The sequence below is a fragment of the Lepus europaeus genome, chromosome X (assembly GCF_033115175.1).
Source record: "Lepus europaeus isolate LE1 chromosome X, mLepTim1.pri, whole genome shotgun sequence".
Lineage (NCBI taxonomy): Eukaryota > Metazoa > Chordata > Mammalia > Lagomorpha > Leporidae > Lepus > Lepus europaeus.
In genome coordinates this window covers 101,944,510-101,959,555 of record NC_084850.1, presented here as the reverse complement: position 1 = coordinate 101,959,555, position 15,046 = coordinate 101,944,510, and the positions used below count along the sequence as shown (strand labels likewise).

Here is a 15,046-nt window from a genome sequence, read left to right as displayed (position 1 = left end):
TGGGCCTTTGCTTGTTTATTTAGCTTCCCGACTCTTCTCTTGGGGTTCAGAGCCGCTGAGGGATGGGGTGAGTCCAGGCAAGGAGCGGAGGTGGGAGGGGGAGGTGCGGACCACACAAACAGCGTCACTGCACGCGTCACCACAGGCGGCACGATGAACGAGGACCACATATGCCAAGCACGGCACCAGAGGAGGCCACACCAGTCACAGACACAGACGTCACGGCAGAGGTGGGGAAGTGGGAGACCGCTGGCCTTCCGTGTGCAAAGGATTCTGAGAGGATGGGTGGAGTTTGCATATTTAAAGACAGCTGTCAGAGGCAGGAATCTGGGGAGGGAGTCCCTGGGGGAACCGAAGGGTCCTGGAAGTGGGAGGAGCTCCCAAAGTGCTGAATGGACTTGGAGGAGTGGGCGCAGGGAAATCCTTATGGCGCCGGGAGGTGGGTGGTGTTCGAAGGTGTGGATCTCCAGAGAGAGAGAGAGAGAGGAGCTCCGTGGAAAGGGGCTCAAAGGTAGGGGTTTCTTGTGCTGGGGAGATGTGGGACCAGGAGTGGGGTTTTCCAGGAATTTCAGGGCTCCGGAGGAGGCTCAAGTGGTGTCTGAGCCGGAAACGAGTGGCCTGGTGTTTGGGGGCTTCCAGGAAGGGAAACGCCCTCTGGGGAGACCAGCAGAGGAGGCCTTTGGGAACTTGGAGGTTCTAACACCAACCTGGCGGAGAGAGCAGGAGTGGGGTTCTAAAAGGACCTGGAACTTGCAGATGGGAGAATGAGGTGTAGGACCAGGCATGGGGTTTCTCAAGGGACGTGAGCATCTTGAAGAATGAGAAGTGGGGTCCGGGAGAACCAGCAGAAGGGGGTTCTCAAGGGATCTGGAGACTCCAAAAGTGAGAAATGGATTCAGGGCCCAGAGAAAGGTTGCCCAGGGATTTGGGGGTTCTCAGGGTGGGGTGTCAGTCGGAGAAGAGGCTGGCGAAAGACTTCCTCAGGCTGCGGATGGTCTCAGCTTTCACCTCGTCCTGGCTAAGGCTGGGCCTGGGCGGGGCTGGCTCTGGAAGGTTGAAGGCATTGGTCAGAGACTGGGATTTGCTAGAGAGAGACAAGGTGGGAGGCGTGGGAGGAAGGGGGGAAGAGGAAGGGGAGGAAGGGAGAGAAACACAATGTTACCCCAGGCCCGGCCCCAGCCCTGCCCCTCTGATCCTGGGGCTGTGCCTGTGACCTTCCCACCCACCACCATGGGCCTGGACCCTGATGGATTCTCAAGGCTGGGAGCACTCCCAAGTGGGTGGCGTCCTGGGTCGGGACAGGGCTCTGGGACAGGCTGGGGGGACTTAGGTCCAAGGTGAAAAAATGTGGCATTCATGGGAAGAGGCCTGAGCTGAATTCCCAAATTCTAGGCTGGTCTGATGGAAAGGGGAAGGCCCTGGGGGCTGGGGGTGGGGGTGGGGAGGGAGGTCTCCAAGCTGAATGTGAGAATTCTGGGAGCACAGGCTGGCAGGGGGCAAGTCAGTGTGAGGGAGAGCAGAGCAGTTGGGAGGGGCAGGATTTCAGCTGGGGGTGGAGGTGGGGGTGGGGCAAAGGTAGAGACGTTGTTGGGATGACTTGGGAGGAGACTGCAGGATTGGGGGATGGACCAGAAAGGAGCCTAGACTGTTGGGAAGAGCAGAATGAAACGGGGTTTAGGAATCGGGCCTGGAGTGGGGTTTGGGGAGCAGCTGGGAGGAGGAGAGTGAATGGGGTGGACTGGGCTCTAGCGCTGAAGGTGAGTGGGCAGGGCCACTGGACAGGCCCAGAGGGCCTGCTGGAGAGGACTCTTCCCAGCCCTGTTCAGGAGAAATCTGAACCCAAAGTGGTTTCTCTGGGATCCTGGCACGAAATCCCCGGGGATGGAGGCCAGAGGAACTGGGACAGAGGGGAGGGGCGAACGCTTTGGGGAGGGGTTTGGCTCAGGCTGGAGAGAGAGTTCATGGGATCCCCGAATAGGGCCTGGGTCTGTAAAGCCCGGGCGCTCGGGCTGCTGTGGCGGGGTCAGAGCCCGCTCTGTGAGCAGCGAGGTGAGGCCTCCGTAGGGGTCCCCTTACTTGAGCTGGGGGTGCGGGGGTCCCCCGGCAGCGGCGGTGGCGGGTGGCGGCACGTCCTGGCTGGGTTTCTGGGCCAGCTGTGGCTTGGCAGGACGTCCAGCAGGGCCTGGGCCGCTGGGCCGAGGCTGCTGCGTGGTGGGTGGCCCAGTGCGGGGCCCAGGACCTGCCTGGCTGGCCTGGCGTGTGGGGCCAGCAGGGCCTGGGGGTTTCTGCGGAGGGCCCTGGCGCTGCTGCCCACCCGGTGGGGCCCCTGAGGCCTTTGGTGGAGCTGGACCAGAGACAGACGTCTGGCGGGTCGCCTGTGGGGGACCCGCCTGGCGCTGGGGAGATGGGGAGGCAGGCGGACGAGCAGCTGGAGGCGCTCCTGGGCCTCCCGCCACTGGCCGGGATTGGCGACCTTGACCCTGGGTCAGAGGTGCAGCCTGGGATACAGGCTGCTGGGGCGCCGATGTGGGACTCGGTAGGCGCTGTGGCAGGGGGCTGCCGGCTGGGGGTCCAAGGCCTGAAAGATGCTGCTGGCCCTGTGGGGGTGGGCGCTGCTGCAACGGGGGTCCCTGGCGCTGGGGGCCTGGGCCAGGCTGTGGAGGGCCACCTAGAGGACAGAAAGAGAGAGTGCACATGTGAGAATAAGCAAGTGGAGGGGCGGGGTGGGGCGGCCTGCTGAGCGGTCAGAGCTGAAAAAGCTGGCCCCATACTCACCCTGTGGTGGAGGTCGCTGCTGAGCTGGGGGGCCCGCAGGCTGCTGGGAGGTCTGGCGACCCAAGGGCAGGGCCCCTGGGGAGGGAGTCTGCGGCAGAGGAGTGGAGCAGGAGAGGTTAAAAATAGTTCCGAGCCAGCAGAGCATCAACCAATCAGAGGGACACAGGTTCCCTGTGTGCTGGGTGTTGCCCACTTGTGGCCTAGCTGAAGGGATGCTGGGCGGGGGTGGGGAGTTATGGGATGGGTGACTCTCCCACTCCTCAGTCGGGGGTCAGGAGGCACTCAGGGCAATCAGGGGAGCAGTTATGTGTCATTTTTTTTTAGCAATTGGCAATCGCCACCTCCTGTGCATAAAGGTGATGTTGTTAGCCTGTGGATGATGGGTTCAAGGAAACCGCATGCCCCAGGCCTGGCCTCCCCCCCACTAGCTCAGCGCCAGGGGCCTGACCTGGCTGTGGGAGCCCCTGCCAGGTGAGGCATCCCGCTGCTGCTGCTGCTGCTGCTGCTGCCGCTGCCGGGGCAAGGCCTGAGCCATCTTGTTCACCACGAGCTCTACGATGAGCTGCTTGTCTTCATCCTGGTGGTCCCCAATGAGCGGCATGGAGGAGCCCACCACCTGGGGGAGACGGGAGAGGGATGCGGTGAGGGTAGAGGCAGGAAGTACACAGGAAGCCATAGTAACAACGCTTTCAGCTGGCACCAGGCATGGCGACGGTGAGGAAGCGAGCTTTGGTTCTAAGACGCACTCACTCATCGCGTACTGTGACAAAGCTTGGCTTTACAAGGCACTGGGGAGGCACTCCCAAGCATGGCCGACCAAATGAGCAGGCGCACGCCATATCTAGCCCACCACCGCTTTTTGTATGGCCCATGAACTAAGAATGGGTGATTTTTTTTTTAATAATTGAAAAAAAAATCAGAAGATTGCATGATATGTGAAAACGATCCGAAATTTACATTCTGTATCCATAAGGAAAGTTTGACTAGAACACAGCCACAATGATTTTTGTGATCTATCATCCATGACTGCTTTTGCCAAGTTGAGTATGTATGACCTACAGAGCCTAAAATATGCCCAGTCTGGTCCTCCGCAGAAAATGGTTCCCAGTCACTGCTTCCTGGTTGGCTAGGTTCTGTCCTTTGACAAAGCGTGTTGCCATTGGCCGGGTTCACAGATCACTTTAAAGGTTACCGAGTGCTTTGCCATTTGCAACAATGTCTCAATTCACAGAACACTTTCTAGTTTAACAAATGCTTGCCATTTGCCACAGATGCCCAAGTCCCCCAAGCACTTTAGAGTTTACTAACTGTTTTGCCATTTGCCAGGGATATCCCAATACACGTTTTGCCATTTGCCAGAGATATCCCAATATGCAAGGCACTTTACAGTTTATTCAGTGCATTGCCATTCACAGAGGACCTCCGAACCACAGAGCGCTTCACAGTTTGGAGTGTTCCTGGCAGGCACCTGTTCCTTCCTCTATGCCCCGCTGACCCGTGGGTGCTCCCACCTCAATGATGTGGTCCCTTCCGTCCTTGCCATGCAACGCTTCCACTGCACAGATGTCCAGTCCCCCAAAAATCTCCGAGCATGTATCCACCCAGAGCTTGTACCTGTCAAGAAGAAAAGGGCAGGGGAGGAGCCTGTTAGTGCCTTACCTAAGCAGCCACACTGCCACTCTCTGCACCTTGAGTTCAGGCCACCCACCTGTCAGACATGGCGATCTGCTCAAGCATCGCAGAGCCAGTGTTGGTCTTCCAGTTCCCTGACACCGACGTTCTCCTGGGGGGACAAAGGGAGAGAAAGAGAGAGGCTCAGGGGGACTGGGCCACACAGGGCAGTGCAGGGGACCTGGTCCAGGTCCTGGCTTCTCTACTCACATGTAGGCCTTGTAGTTCTGCCCGATTTTCTGGACACGCACATCGTATTTGGCGTCGATGAAGGGCTCGGCAGTGGCATATGTCTTGGTCAGCGCCACAACGCTTGCGATGTCCTGGAAGTCATGCTGATTGTCCACTTTGACCTGTGAGCATGGAGGCAGACTTCAGGGCGTGGTCCGGGCAGGAAAGCAGTGGGGAGTGGGGGCCTTGGGGGGTGTGCACACATGACCCAAGTGAGGTGAGTACACAGAAATTAAGCGGGCACGCCAAGGCACTGAAGCAAGCAGAACTGTGGCTCTCCCATTTTACACATGTCTGAGCGGACCCGAAGTTGTGTGCCTACGACTCTGAGACTACTAATGTCATTTTCCGATTTAAATGGGTAAGTTGTATGGCGTGTGAATAAGGTCTCAATAAATCTGTGAAAAAAGTTGCCTGTATATACAGTACGTGCCTAGGGGCACCCAGACACAGAATCAGCTGCACACACACTCTACAAACAGAAGCTTGGACACACTCGGGCTAACACATAGCAAGTCTGCTTTCCACATATGCACAGAGACACAGTCGGCTGGGCTGGCAAAGCATACAGGACCTCGAGAGCCTCTACACACACACACACACACACACACCCGAGGCTGGGCACACTGGCAAAATGACAGGATACAACATCGGCTGAACACACCACAGGAAAAAGGGCAGACAAAACAGTTGAATGTCAAGAAAATCCAAGTCCCAGCAGACGGAGACACGCAGGACACACAATTGTACAGTGTTACTGGTGTGTGCTGAATATACCCACATCTGCCTGCATACACGCAGTGCCAGGCCCATGCACTATGTGCACGTGCACATATGCACACACTTCCACAGCCGGGAACTCACCTTGCCCATGCCGGAGTGCGCATGCCCCATCTTCACAACCACCGGATACGTTGTGCTGCTGAGCTGGTGGGAGCAAAGGCAGAGGACGTGTGGTCAGGGCAGGAGACAGATGACAGTCATTTAGGAAATGGGGAAGGCGGGGGGAGTAGCAGAGGGAGGGGAAGACCCAAAGGTCCATCAGTCACCCTGAGTGTGCTGGCTTCAGCAGGTCCAAGCTCAAACTCGAACCCAGAGCCCTGCCTGCCTGTCCCTCCCTCTACTCCCCCAAGTCCCAGACTTCCTGCCTCTGCTTTCCCCAGCAGAGACATGGGATATGGGTGGAGGATTTTTCCAGAAAAGATTAAGTTTCTTTATACAGTGAATAGATGATAGGGAGGTAGGTTTGTGTGTATGTGTGTGTGTGTATGTGTTGAGCATATAGCAACTAGCCTCTCAGCCTAAACTTGTAGAAAGCCTCTCCCCCCACCCCACATCCTTTGGATACACACACAAACCCTCAGAACTCAGATCTACACAACAGAACCGAGAGATGCCCAGGCACGTTGGGGGGCTGACCAGCAATGCCAGCTGAAAGTGCCCTGAGCTCTGGGGATTGCACCCCAGTCCACACTGTTGCTTAGCCTGCCAGGTCTCAAGAGCATGGCACAGTGGCCAGCACTCCTGGGCTACATGCTTCTGACACCTTTACATAGTCAGCCCTTGGGGGCACCCCCTACACACACACACACACACAGGCTCCCTCCCCTTGCTCAAACCCACACACTGGCCAGACACACAGCACACAAAGGATTACCCATATGATACAGAGGCACACACAACTCGAGCGGGCACACTCAACACAACCGGGCACCTGCTCAACATTCACGGGCGCACGTGCAACTCCTAGGCATGTGCCCAGCAACTGAAAGCATCTACACGACTTAACAGAGGGGCGTGCACCTCTCCACATTCACACAACCACTGAGACCCATAGCACACTCCTGGGAGCATGGTTAGACACGCACCACATGCGGCACAGAAAGGCATACACACCACGGGAGATACCCGCAACTCTGGAATATACAGCACTTGTGGACACCCACAGCTTCAGGGGGAAAGGAATTTTTTTGAATTCTCTCTGCACCCGGAGGGTGGGGGTAGAGAGAACTGAGCCGGATGACCATAGGCCCCTCCCCGCCAGCACGTATGCAAGCGCAGGGCCCTCCCCCATGCTGACAGAGTAGAGGGATGGCGTTCCCGGAGGGGCTGCTGGGGCGGTGGCGGCTCCCAGTTCCCGACAGGCACAGGAAGCCCGCACACTCAGGGTGACCGATGGACCTTCAGGTCTCGCCTCCCTCTGCTCCTCCCCCGCCGCCTTCCTCATTTCCTAAATGACTGGCGTCATTCGGGGGAGCTGAGAGGCCCAGTGTCCGGATAGGGGGACTGACAGAGATCCTCCAGGCAATGTGCCAGGGCCATGATGCCAAGGCATGTGTGTGACGTCCCAGCTGGGCACCACACTACAGAGTGAACAGCACACTCACAACTGTGTATGAACCCAGACCCACTTCACAGACGTCGAGACACACCTCCCAGAAGCAGCACACAAAACATGTGAAGTGGTACAGGGTGCTCAGCCACATCCCCAAAGTGTAGCACCCATGGGTCCAGGCAGCGCCCAGAGGCAGCAAGATGCCAGAGAGCTGTGCCCACATGCCCATCCCCTACCATCTGAGGTCTCTAGGGCTCTCTTTTCAGAAAGTGTCCTGGCTTTTTCTGAACCTGAGCCTGAACACAATGCTATATGTGCTGTGTGTGTCTACACATGGGTGCCTGTTGGGAGCTCTGGACCCTGGGATGGCCTATAGGACTCTAGATCAGCATCTCAACTTCTCTTCTTTGCAAAGCCCTGTGCATTCCAGGCCGATCACTGATCTCCTCTCTGGGCCTCAGTTTCCCGATCTGTACAAAGGGCACAGTCAGGCCCCAGCACATGGTATGTTGGGAGGATCCTCAGGTGTCTGCTCAGCACACTTCAGCTGGACCTCACACCCATCGGGTGTCCCACACGGTCACACACCCGACACCCCTCCGTGAAGCCCCTCTCCCCACCGCCCCCTGCCCCTGGTTCCAAACCTGCACAAGAACCTGGATCCACACAACCCTTCCCTGGCAAGACTGCTGACTCAGGGGGCCAGCGCTGTGGTGTAGCGGGTAAAGCCGCCGCCTGCAATGCCAGCATCCCATATGGGTGCTGGTTCGAGTCCCAGCTGTTCCACTTCTGATCCAGCTCTCTGCTACAGCCTGGGGAAGCAGTAGAAGATGGCCCAAGTCCTTGGACCTCTGCACTTGCATGGGAGACCCTGAAGAAGCTCCTGGCTCCTGCCTTCGGATCGGCACAGATCCAGCCATTGTGGCCATCTAGGCAGTGAACCAGTGGATGGAAGATATCTCTCTCTCTCTCTCTCTCTCTCTCTCTCTCTCTCTCTCTCTCTCTTTCTCTGCCTGTCCCTCTCTCACTGTGTAAATCTGACTTTCAAATAAATAAATAAATGTTATTAAAAATAATGCTGGCTCAGGTTTCAAAGTGCTGGCATCAGAGCTGGGGTCAGCGTGGGGCACAGGGGTCAAGAGAGGACTTTCCCTGCCTTCACTTCCCTCCCTGTCCTGCGGGCGAGTTACTCAGCGGCCCCCCCCACCCCCCCCACCCCCGTCTCATTCACTCTCACTCCCCCACTTTCACAACCCGGCTACCCGGCTTCCACATACTTTTGGTTTACTTCCCTTCTTCCCTTTTTTGGTCCCTCCAACGGAACCCTTTGAACTCGCATTCCTGGGCAAGTCACATGACCCTTGTGTGGCTCAGTTTCTTTATGTGCCTGCTGAGAAAATGAGCTTGTGTCTAACTCATAGGGGTGCTGCAAGGAGAGGGATGGATTAGTTACTTGGTGGGAAGTGCTTAGCAAGCAGCCTGCACCCTCAAAGACTGCTAGGTACTGTCATTGTCCATATTGTGGCCTTTGATCACGAACACTGATGAGCCAGGAGCTCATCAGGGACAAGGCACGAGCAGAGTGACTTTACACCCATGTTTGATGTGCAGGAAGCACTCCTTTTGCAATTTTACCATGCTGTTGTTATTGAGCGAACCTCTCTGAGTTAATCAAGCTTAAGTAGCAAGGGAGTAACGGAGAGGGAATGAGATAATTTACACAAAGACCAATGCACTCAGTACACAGTAGCGCTCAATAAGAGGCTGCCGTTATCCCTATCGTCATGATTTTTATTGCTCTGTCCTCCCTGAATTAACCAAGGAGGTTAATCAGCCCTTGGAAGCCTCTTCAGGACCCCACGGAAGATGCCAGCATCATCAGGAAACCGGTGGGCAGTGATTGCCTCACCCCCCCCCCCTCCCCGCCAACAGGAGCGTGGGCCGGCTGGTGGGGAAGGGGTAGGGCAGGATGGGGTGGGGATGGGTTTGGATGGATTTTCTACTGACTCACTAGCTTCTTTCACCACCATCCAACCCCCCTGCCAATGCTCACTAATCCACCGGTACCATTCCCTGCCTGCCAACACGGGGCCCCACCTGGCACCAATTAGCCGAGGTTCAAACCCTGGCCATGCCTTGTGATCCTGGGAAAGTTTTTCACTCCCTCTTGGCCTCCTATTTTCTCATCTGTAAAATGGGACAAGTCCTGGTGTCCACCTCAGAGGCTAATTGTGAGCTTTAAATGAAATCAATTGTGCTGAGTTCCTGGTACACAGTTGGTGCTGTATAAATGCTGACCATATGCCTGTGATTCTTTGAGAAGGGTTCAGACCCAGGTTGTGGCTCCAGGCTGCCTGGGTTCAAGCCTCAGTTGGGCCATTTATCAACTGTGATCTTGTGTTAAATCATGTAATGTCTCCCATGCCTCAGCCTGTCTTCATCTTGACTTTTTCCCCATTCATCGGCCTAATCCGTCCACACTGTTTCTGCTCCCCCCCTCCACCAGGCTGGGATTTTCATGTGCTGGTACACAGCAGATGCACAAGGAAGATCGAAGGCATGGACTACATTCAGGCTTCAGCCTTGGGGAGTTTGGCGGATGTGGGCGGTTGCAGAGCCGTGGGAGACTTTCGAGGACTAATGGGGGGGTGGGGTTAGGGGGATCCTGCCGCCGAGCTCTCTTGGAAGGAATGTGCCCGACGTGGAGCTGGGGGAGGGGAGGGGAAGGAGGGTGTCTCTCGTTTGGGCAGCCCTCGGCCCGCCCCTAGACTTCTGCGCTGACGGCGGGCGGATGAGTAATGCATCCAGGAAGCCTGGAGGCCTGTGGTTTCTGCGCCAACCCCGCCCCTCGCGTGGACATTTATCCTCTACTGCTCAGGCCGTGCTGCCGCCATCGCCGCCGCTGCTCCGGCACCCGGACAGACGCTAGAGGTAAGCGGGTGAGGCTGGGGCGGAGGCCTGGGCTGCCGGCAGGGCTGGGGCTGCTGGTCTGGAGTTTGTGCGCCGGCGAGCAGGCCTGTCCGTTCCGTGCCAGATTCTTCTGCTGCTGCTGCTGCTCAGCCTGGCCTTCGGGTACCAGGACCCTGGACCGGTCAAGGGCAAGCGGGGAGGGGGCTGGAAGTGCTGCCGGCCCTGACACAGCAACCCCCCTCAAATCCCTGGCATCCATCCCCATTGCCCCCAAACCCATGACCCCCTAATACCAAAATGCCTCTCAACCTTCCAACGCCCCCAAGCCCCTCATTAACCCTCTCAATCTGCAGCCCAGCCCCCACTTCACAGCTCCCTAAACTCCCCTAGCCCAGTCTCCGAATTCCTTAATCCTCAACTCCCTAAACCTCAACACTTCCTCTGTCCTCAAATCCCTAAAGTAGCCCCATCGCCTTAGGCACCCAATCCCCCCAACACCTTGAGCTCCCAAACTCACACAACTGCCTAAACCCCTAACTTCTTCCAAATTTCTCAACCTTCCGAAATCCCCCACGCCCTTCATCACTTAATATACAGTTCTGAAACTCCCAGACTCCTCTGGCCCCCACCCCAACTCCCTTTCCCTCCAGATTTTCTGAGGCCCCTCCTTATTCACAAAATGCAAGACCCTACAATCCCCCACCTGACTCAGTGCCCTAAGCCACTCCAACGCCACAAACTCCTCAACTCTCCCAACTCTCTGAACCCCTGAACGCCTCTGCAATCCCACCCCTCCTCCTACAAATCCCAAGATTCCCAACTCCTCAAGCCCCCATGCAGCCCCCTCATCCGCCTGCAGACCAGCCTGGGGCAGCATGGGCGGGAAGGCTGCCTGACACCCGTACTCTCGTGCAGAATCCACCATGGCCCCCTTGGCAGCCCTGGCCTCCAGCATGCTGCTGCTGCTGTGGCTGGTAGCCCCCAGCAGAGCCTGCACCTGCGTCCCACCTCACCCGCAGACGGCCTTCTGCAACGCCGACCTTGGTGAGTCAGGACCCGCTGTGCCCGCAATCCCATGCTTTGCTTTCCCTCTTGTTGGCGCCTGCCTCTAGAGCAGTTGCACCTGCCACTGCCCTGACTCCGCACCCTCAGGGATACCCCAGGCTCAAGCCCTCCTCAGGGCCTTTGTGCGAGCTGCACCCTCTGCTTGGTAACCTTGTCTCCGCGTACACATGGGCAGCTGTGTCAAGTGTCACCCTGGCCTTCCCTGGCCATCGTGCTTAAAACTTTAACTCCTGCCCCTCTAGTACTCTAGACGCCCTGTTAAAGACAGACTTATTCAAGGATGCTTGGTGAAGCTCCGTAAGGCATACTTTATTCAGGACCATCCCTATAGGTGCAGGAAGAGGACCCATGCCAATGGGATTTTGCAGGGAGGAAGAGAGCTTGGGCTCAACTCCAAATACCACATGGGCGAGAAGGAATCTGTAGCCAGGAACAGGGCAGGGGTCAGTGGACAGAGGAAACATGTGGGGTAAGGTGGGGGGGGGGGACTGTGGCTAAAGGATATTTGCAGAAGGTAGGCCAGGGTGATGAGACGTCACCTGGGGGTGAGGGGGTGGGGAATGAAGAACCCCATCAGATAATGAGGCTGAGTAGATGAGGGTGGGGGATTCTTGTGATAAACGGACGTAGCAGGGTTCTTTGCTAAAACTGGGTTTTGCAAGTAAGTGCACAGATGGGCCTAGGAGAAGGTTCAGGAGCTTGACTGAAGCTTGGCCAAGCAAAGAATCATGGTTACCCCCTTACCGAGCTTTGTAATTCCGCACTACATCAAGTATCATCCAACATTTCCCTGTGCTCATCTTTGTCTTTAGTCAGTCTCCTCCTGGCTAGAATGTGAACTCCACAAGGAAAGGGAAATCTGTGTTTTGTTTCCTGTTGGGTCCTTAACACCCACAACAGTGCTTGGCACATAGTAGATGCTCTGAAATATTTGTTGAGTCAGTGGGCAAATGAACAAATGAAAAAGGTTCAAGCAGTGCCTGGGAAAGAGGAGTCAGTCGATATATAGATGAATCAATTCACAAATGTGTCAATCGCTTAGTGTGCCATCTGGGATCCAGTAATCCCTATTTATGTATGCGCTTGCCTGGGATTAGTAGGATGATCACTTTATTTTTATTGGCTTTTGCAGTCCCTCTGACTCATCTTTCCCCTCCTCTCCTGCAGTCATCAGGGCCAAGTTTGTGGGGGCTCCAGAAGTCAATCAAACTACCTTGTACCAGCGTTATGAAATCAAGATGACCAAGGTACTCCCCTGCCCTTCTCCAGCATCCCTAACACCTTCTTCCTGGTCAAAATAGAGGCCTCTGGGAGCAGACATTTAGCCTAGCAGTTAAGACGTCTGTAAGTTAAGACATCAGAGTGCCTGGGTTCAGTTCCCAGCTCCAACTCCTGATTCCAGCTTCCTGCCAATGCGGATCCTGGCAGGAAGCAGTGATGACTCAAGTAGTTGGGCCCCTGCCACCCCTGTGGGAGACCTGGATGGACTTTCCGGTTCCTGACCCCAGTCCGTGCCCAGCCCCAGCTGCTGCAAGACATTTGAGGAGTTAATCAATGGATGGGAGGTCTCTCTCTCTCTCTCTCTCTCTCTCTCTCTCTCTCTCTCTCTCCCTCCCTCCCTTCCTCCCTCCCTCTCTCTCCGTGTCCCTCTCAAGTAAGTAAGTTAAAAAAAAAAAATGGAAGCCCTGGCCACAGGTTAGGAAGGAGGTCAGCGGTGATTTCAGGATGCTATACTTGTATGACTTCAGGGAAGAAGGTGGAGTGGGAGGATGATGTCGGTAAACAACTCTTCCCCTCATCTGTCAACAGATGTTCAAAGGATTTGACGCCTTGGGGCATGCCACGGATATCCGGTTTGTCTACACCCCCGCCATGGAAAGTGTCTGCGGGTACTCCCACAGATCCCAGAACCGCAGCGAGGAGTTTCTCATCGCTGGTGAGGCCCCCTCCCCTCACCCTGGGCCACGCCTGCCCTGCCCGTCCCTCAGACACCGGGGCGAGGCTCAGAAGGGGCTCCTCCCGGTTGAAATGAGAGCTGCCAATCCCAGCCTATCAGAAGGCAGGGACTTTGCCCAGTGGGGGATCTGTAGGCTAAGAACTCCAATCAGGCACTCTCCACACCCACCCCTCTCCCCCGCCCGGACAATCAATCAAGAAAAAAAAAAAAAAGGAAACCATCCTGCCTGTTGATTTCCCCTTCACCTAGGACAACTGCGGAACGGGCTCTTGCACATCACGACTTGCAGTTTCGTGGTTCCCTGGAACAGTCTGAGCTCCTCTCAACGTTCGGGCTTCACCAAGACCTACGCTGCCGGCTGTGACATGTGCACAGTGAGTGCCTGGGTTCTGCCCTCCACTCCTGGGGCTCTTTCCTCAAGCTCTGGGCTTGCTTCTGAATCCCTCTGGCTGTTCCTGGTTCCAGGGCATGCTCCCCACACACAAGGGCTGTCCCTGATCTCTCTGGCTAGTCCCCAAGCCCTAGGATTGCTCCCTTCGCAATTCTGGTGCTGTGTCTGACACTGGGACTGCCTGTTCTCAGACCTGTCCCTCTAACTCCCCCTTGTGACTATCCTGTAGTCCCACTGCTTCTGACCCCCTTGGCCTTGGTTTTTCTTTTGTTTTTATTTATTTTTCAATTTTTCCTTCCCTAGAATGTTCTGCAAGAGACTAAAGTGCTGGTGCCCAAAGCCATTGACTCTCGCTCAGCAACTCTGATTGTTTCAGTGTAGCTCTGACTGTCGCAGACGTCAGTGAACCTCTGGCAGCCCCCAGACCGTTCCCTGATGGCCCTGAGGCCATCTGACCCCAGGGACTGCCTCAGAGGCCCACTAGCTACTGCTATGCTCTACTTTCCCACGCTCCATTACCCCACGACTTCCAGATGTCCTGTAGCATGCTCCCCCAGGAGACCTGCCAGACTGACCTCCAGCGACCGTTCCCCAACCACCATTCCAGGATGCGGGTCCTTTCTCTGGTTTACTATTTCCCAGCGAGAGAGGGGCTCTTGTTGGGTCTGAACCCAGGTGGGGTGACACCAAGTCCCCCTAACTGCTCCGTGTCGCAAGTTGAGGAGGGAAAGCGTCTTGGTAGGGGAGGTAGGTGGAGGAGGGCAGCCCTCCCAGCTGTGTCCTCCTACCTCTCCTGCAGGTGTTTGCCTGTTCATCTATCCCCTGCCATCTGGAGAGTGACACTCATTGCTTGTGGACAGACCAGCTCCTCCTAGGCTCTGACAAGGGCTTCCAGAGCCGCCACCTCGCCTGCCTGCCACGGGATCCTGGACTGTGCGTCTGGCAGTCCCTGCGGCCCCGGAAAGACTGAAGGCTGCTCCTGTTGGAAGCCGAAGCCTGCGCCATGTTTGCCTCCCTCCTACCCCCATCTTTCTTTGTCCCAGACAATGAAATAAAGAACTACCACCCTGCAGACACTGTTTCCGTGTTGCTGATGACCTGGTGGGAGCACTCTGGGATCTGTGCTGAGGGCAGTGATGGATACTAGGTGCTGGGTTTTTTTTTTTTTATCTTTTACCTAAAATGTGATGTGGTGCTTTTAACTCTCAAGCTTGGCATTAGCACTGGGGATCTGCCCAACTATGAGTGTTCCTGTCATCACCCTTGAGTTTTGTACTGGAAATCTGACTCAAGCCAAAGGGGAAACCTTCAGAGGATCCCCAAATCCCCAAAATAACCGAGCCAGGGATTCGAGCCCTGGCTCTGGCCTGTGGATGACTCCTTAGGAGGGCTTGTGTGGGGACACAGGACAGGTAAGATGGAGAGAGGTGTGATCTCAAAACCCCCGAGCTCTCCCCTTGTCCCCTCTCCCCTCTCCTTGCTCCCCTCACTCCTCTGACCAGTCTTGAAGGGAAGATGGACAGCACTGAAATTCCGCTAGGGTTCATCATGAGGTCTAAGCAGCAGGTTCCCTTCTTACCCAGCTGGTGCCTCACCCAAACTGAGATCTCTGCACCAAACCCTCAGCTTTCTGGCTCGTCTTCCTTCACAAAACCCGAGACCCTCCCAGCACTCCTGGCTCTCCCTATGCTTAAAGTTGGGCCTGGGGCCC

At 56.1% G+C, this 15,046-nt stretch overlaps 2 protein-coding genes across 3 annotated transcripts in view; one reads left to right on the top strand and one right to left on the bottom strand.

The window, feature by feature from the left end:
• Positions 1–4: 4 nt before the first annotated feature.
• The window catches only part of SYN1 (synapsin I), a 59,349-nt gene continuing 44,307 nt past the window's right edge, over positions 5–15,046 (bottom strand). The window contains exons 6-13 of one of the 2 annotated variants that reach the window (XM_062183219.1): positions 5,542–5,604; positions 4,657–4,799; positions 4,484–4,558; positions 4,287–4,389; positions 3,224–3,391; positions 2,776–2,863; positions 2,077–2,668; positions 5–1,084 (exon numbers count right to left, since the gene is read on the bottom strand). In XM_062183219.1, coding sequence (XP_062039203.1) covers positions 949–1,084; positions 2,077–2,668; positions 2,776–2,863; positions 3,224–3,391; positions 4,287–4,389; positions 4,484–4,558; positions 4,657–4,799; positions 5,542–5,604 — 1,368 coding nt within the window. In that variant the 3' untranslated portion in view covers positions 5–948. The remainder of the gene's footprint in view (positions 1,085–2,076; positions 2,669–2,775; positions 2,864–3,223; positions 3,392–4,286; positions 4,390–4,483; positions 4,559–4,656; positions 4,800–5,541; positions 5,605–15,046) is intronic. The other variant, XM_062183220.1, reaches the window with a different exon arrangement.
• Positions 9,835–14,407, top strand: TIMP1 (TIMP metallopeptidase inhibitor 1). Its single transcript, XM_062184175.1, has 6 exons — positions 9,835–9,943; positions 10,838–10,966; positions 12,155–12,234; positions 12,797–12,923; positions 13,194–13,318; positions 14,135–14,407. Exons 2-6 carry the CDS (start codon positions 10,846–10,848, stop codon positions 14,303–14,305), a joined length of 624 nt encoding a protein of 207 aa, XP_062040159.1. The 5' UTR covers positions 9,835–9,943; positions 10,838–10,845; the 3' UTR covers positions 14,306–14,407.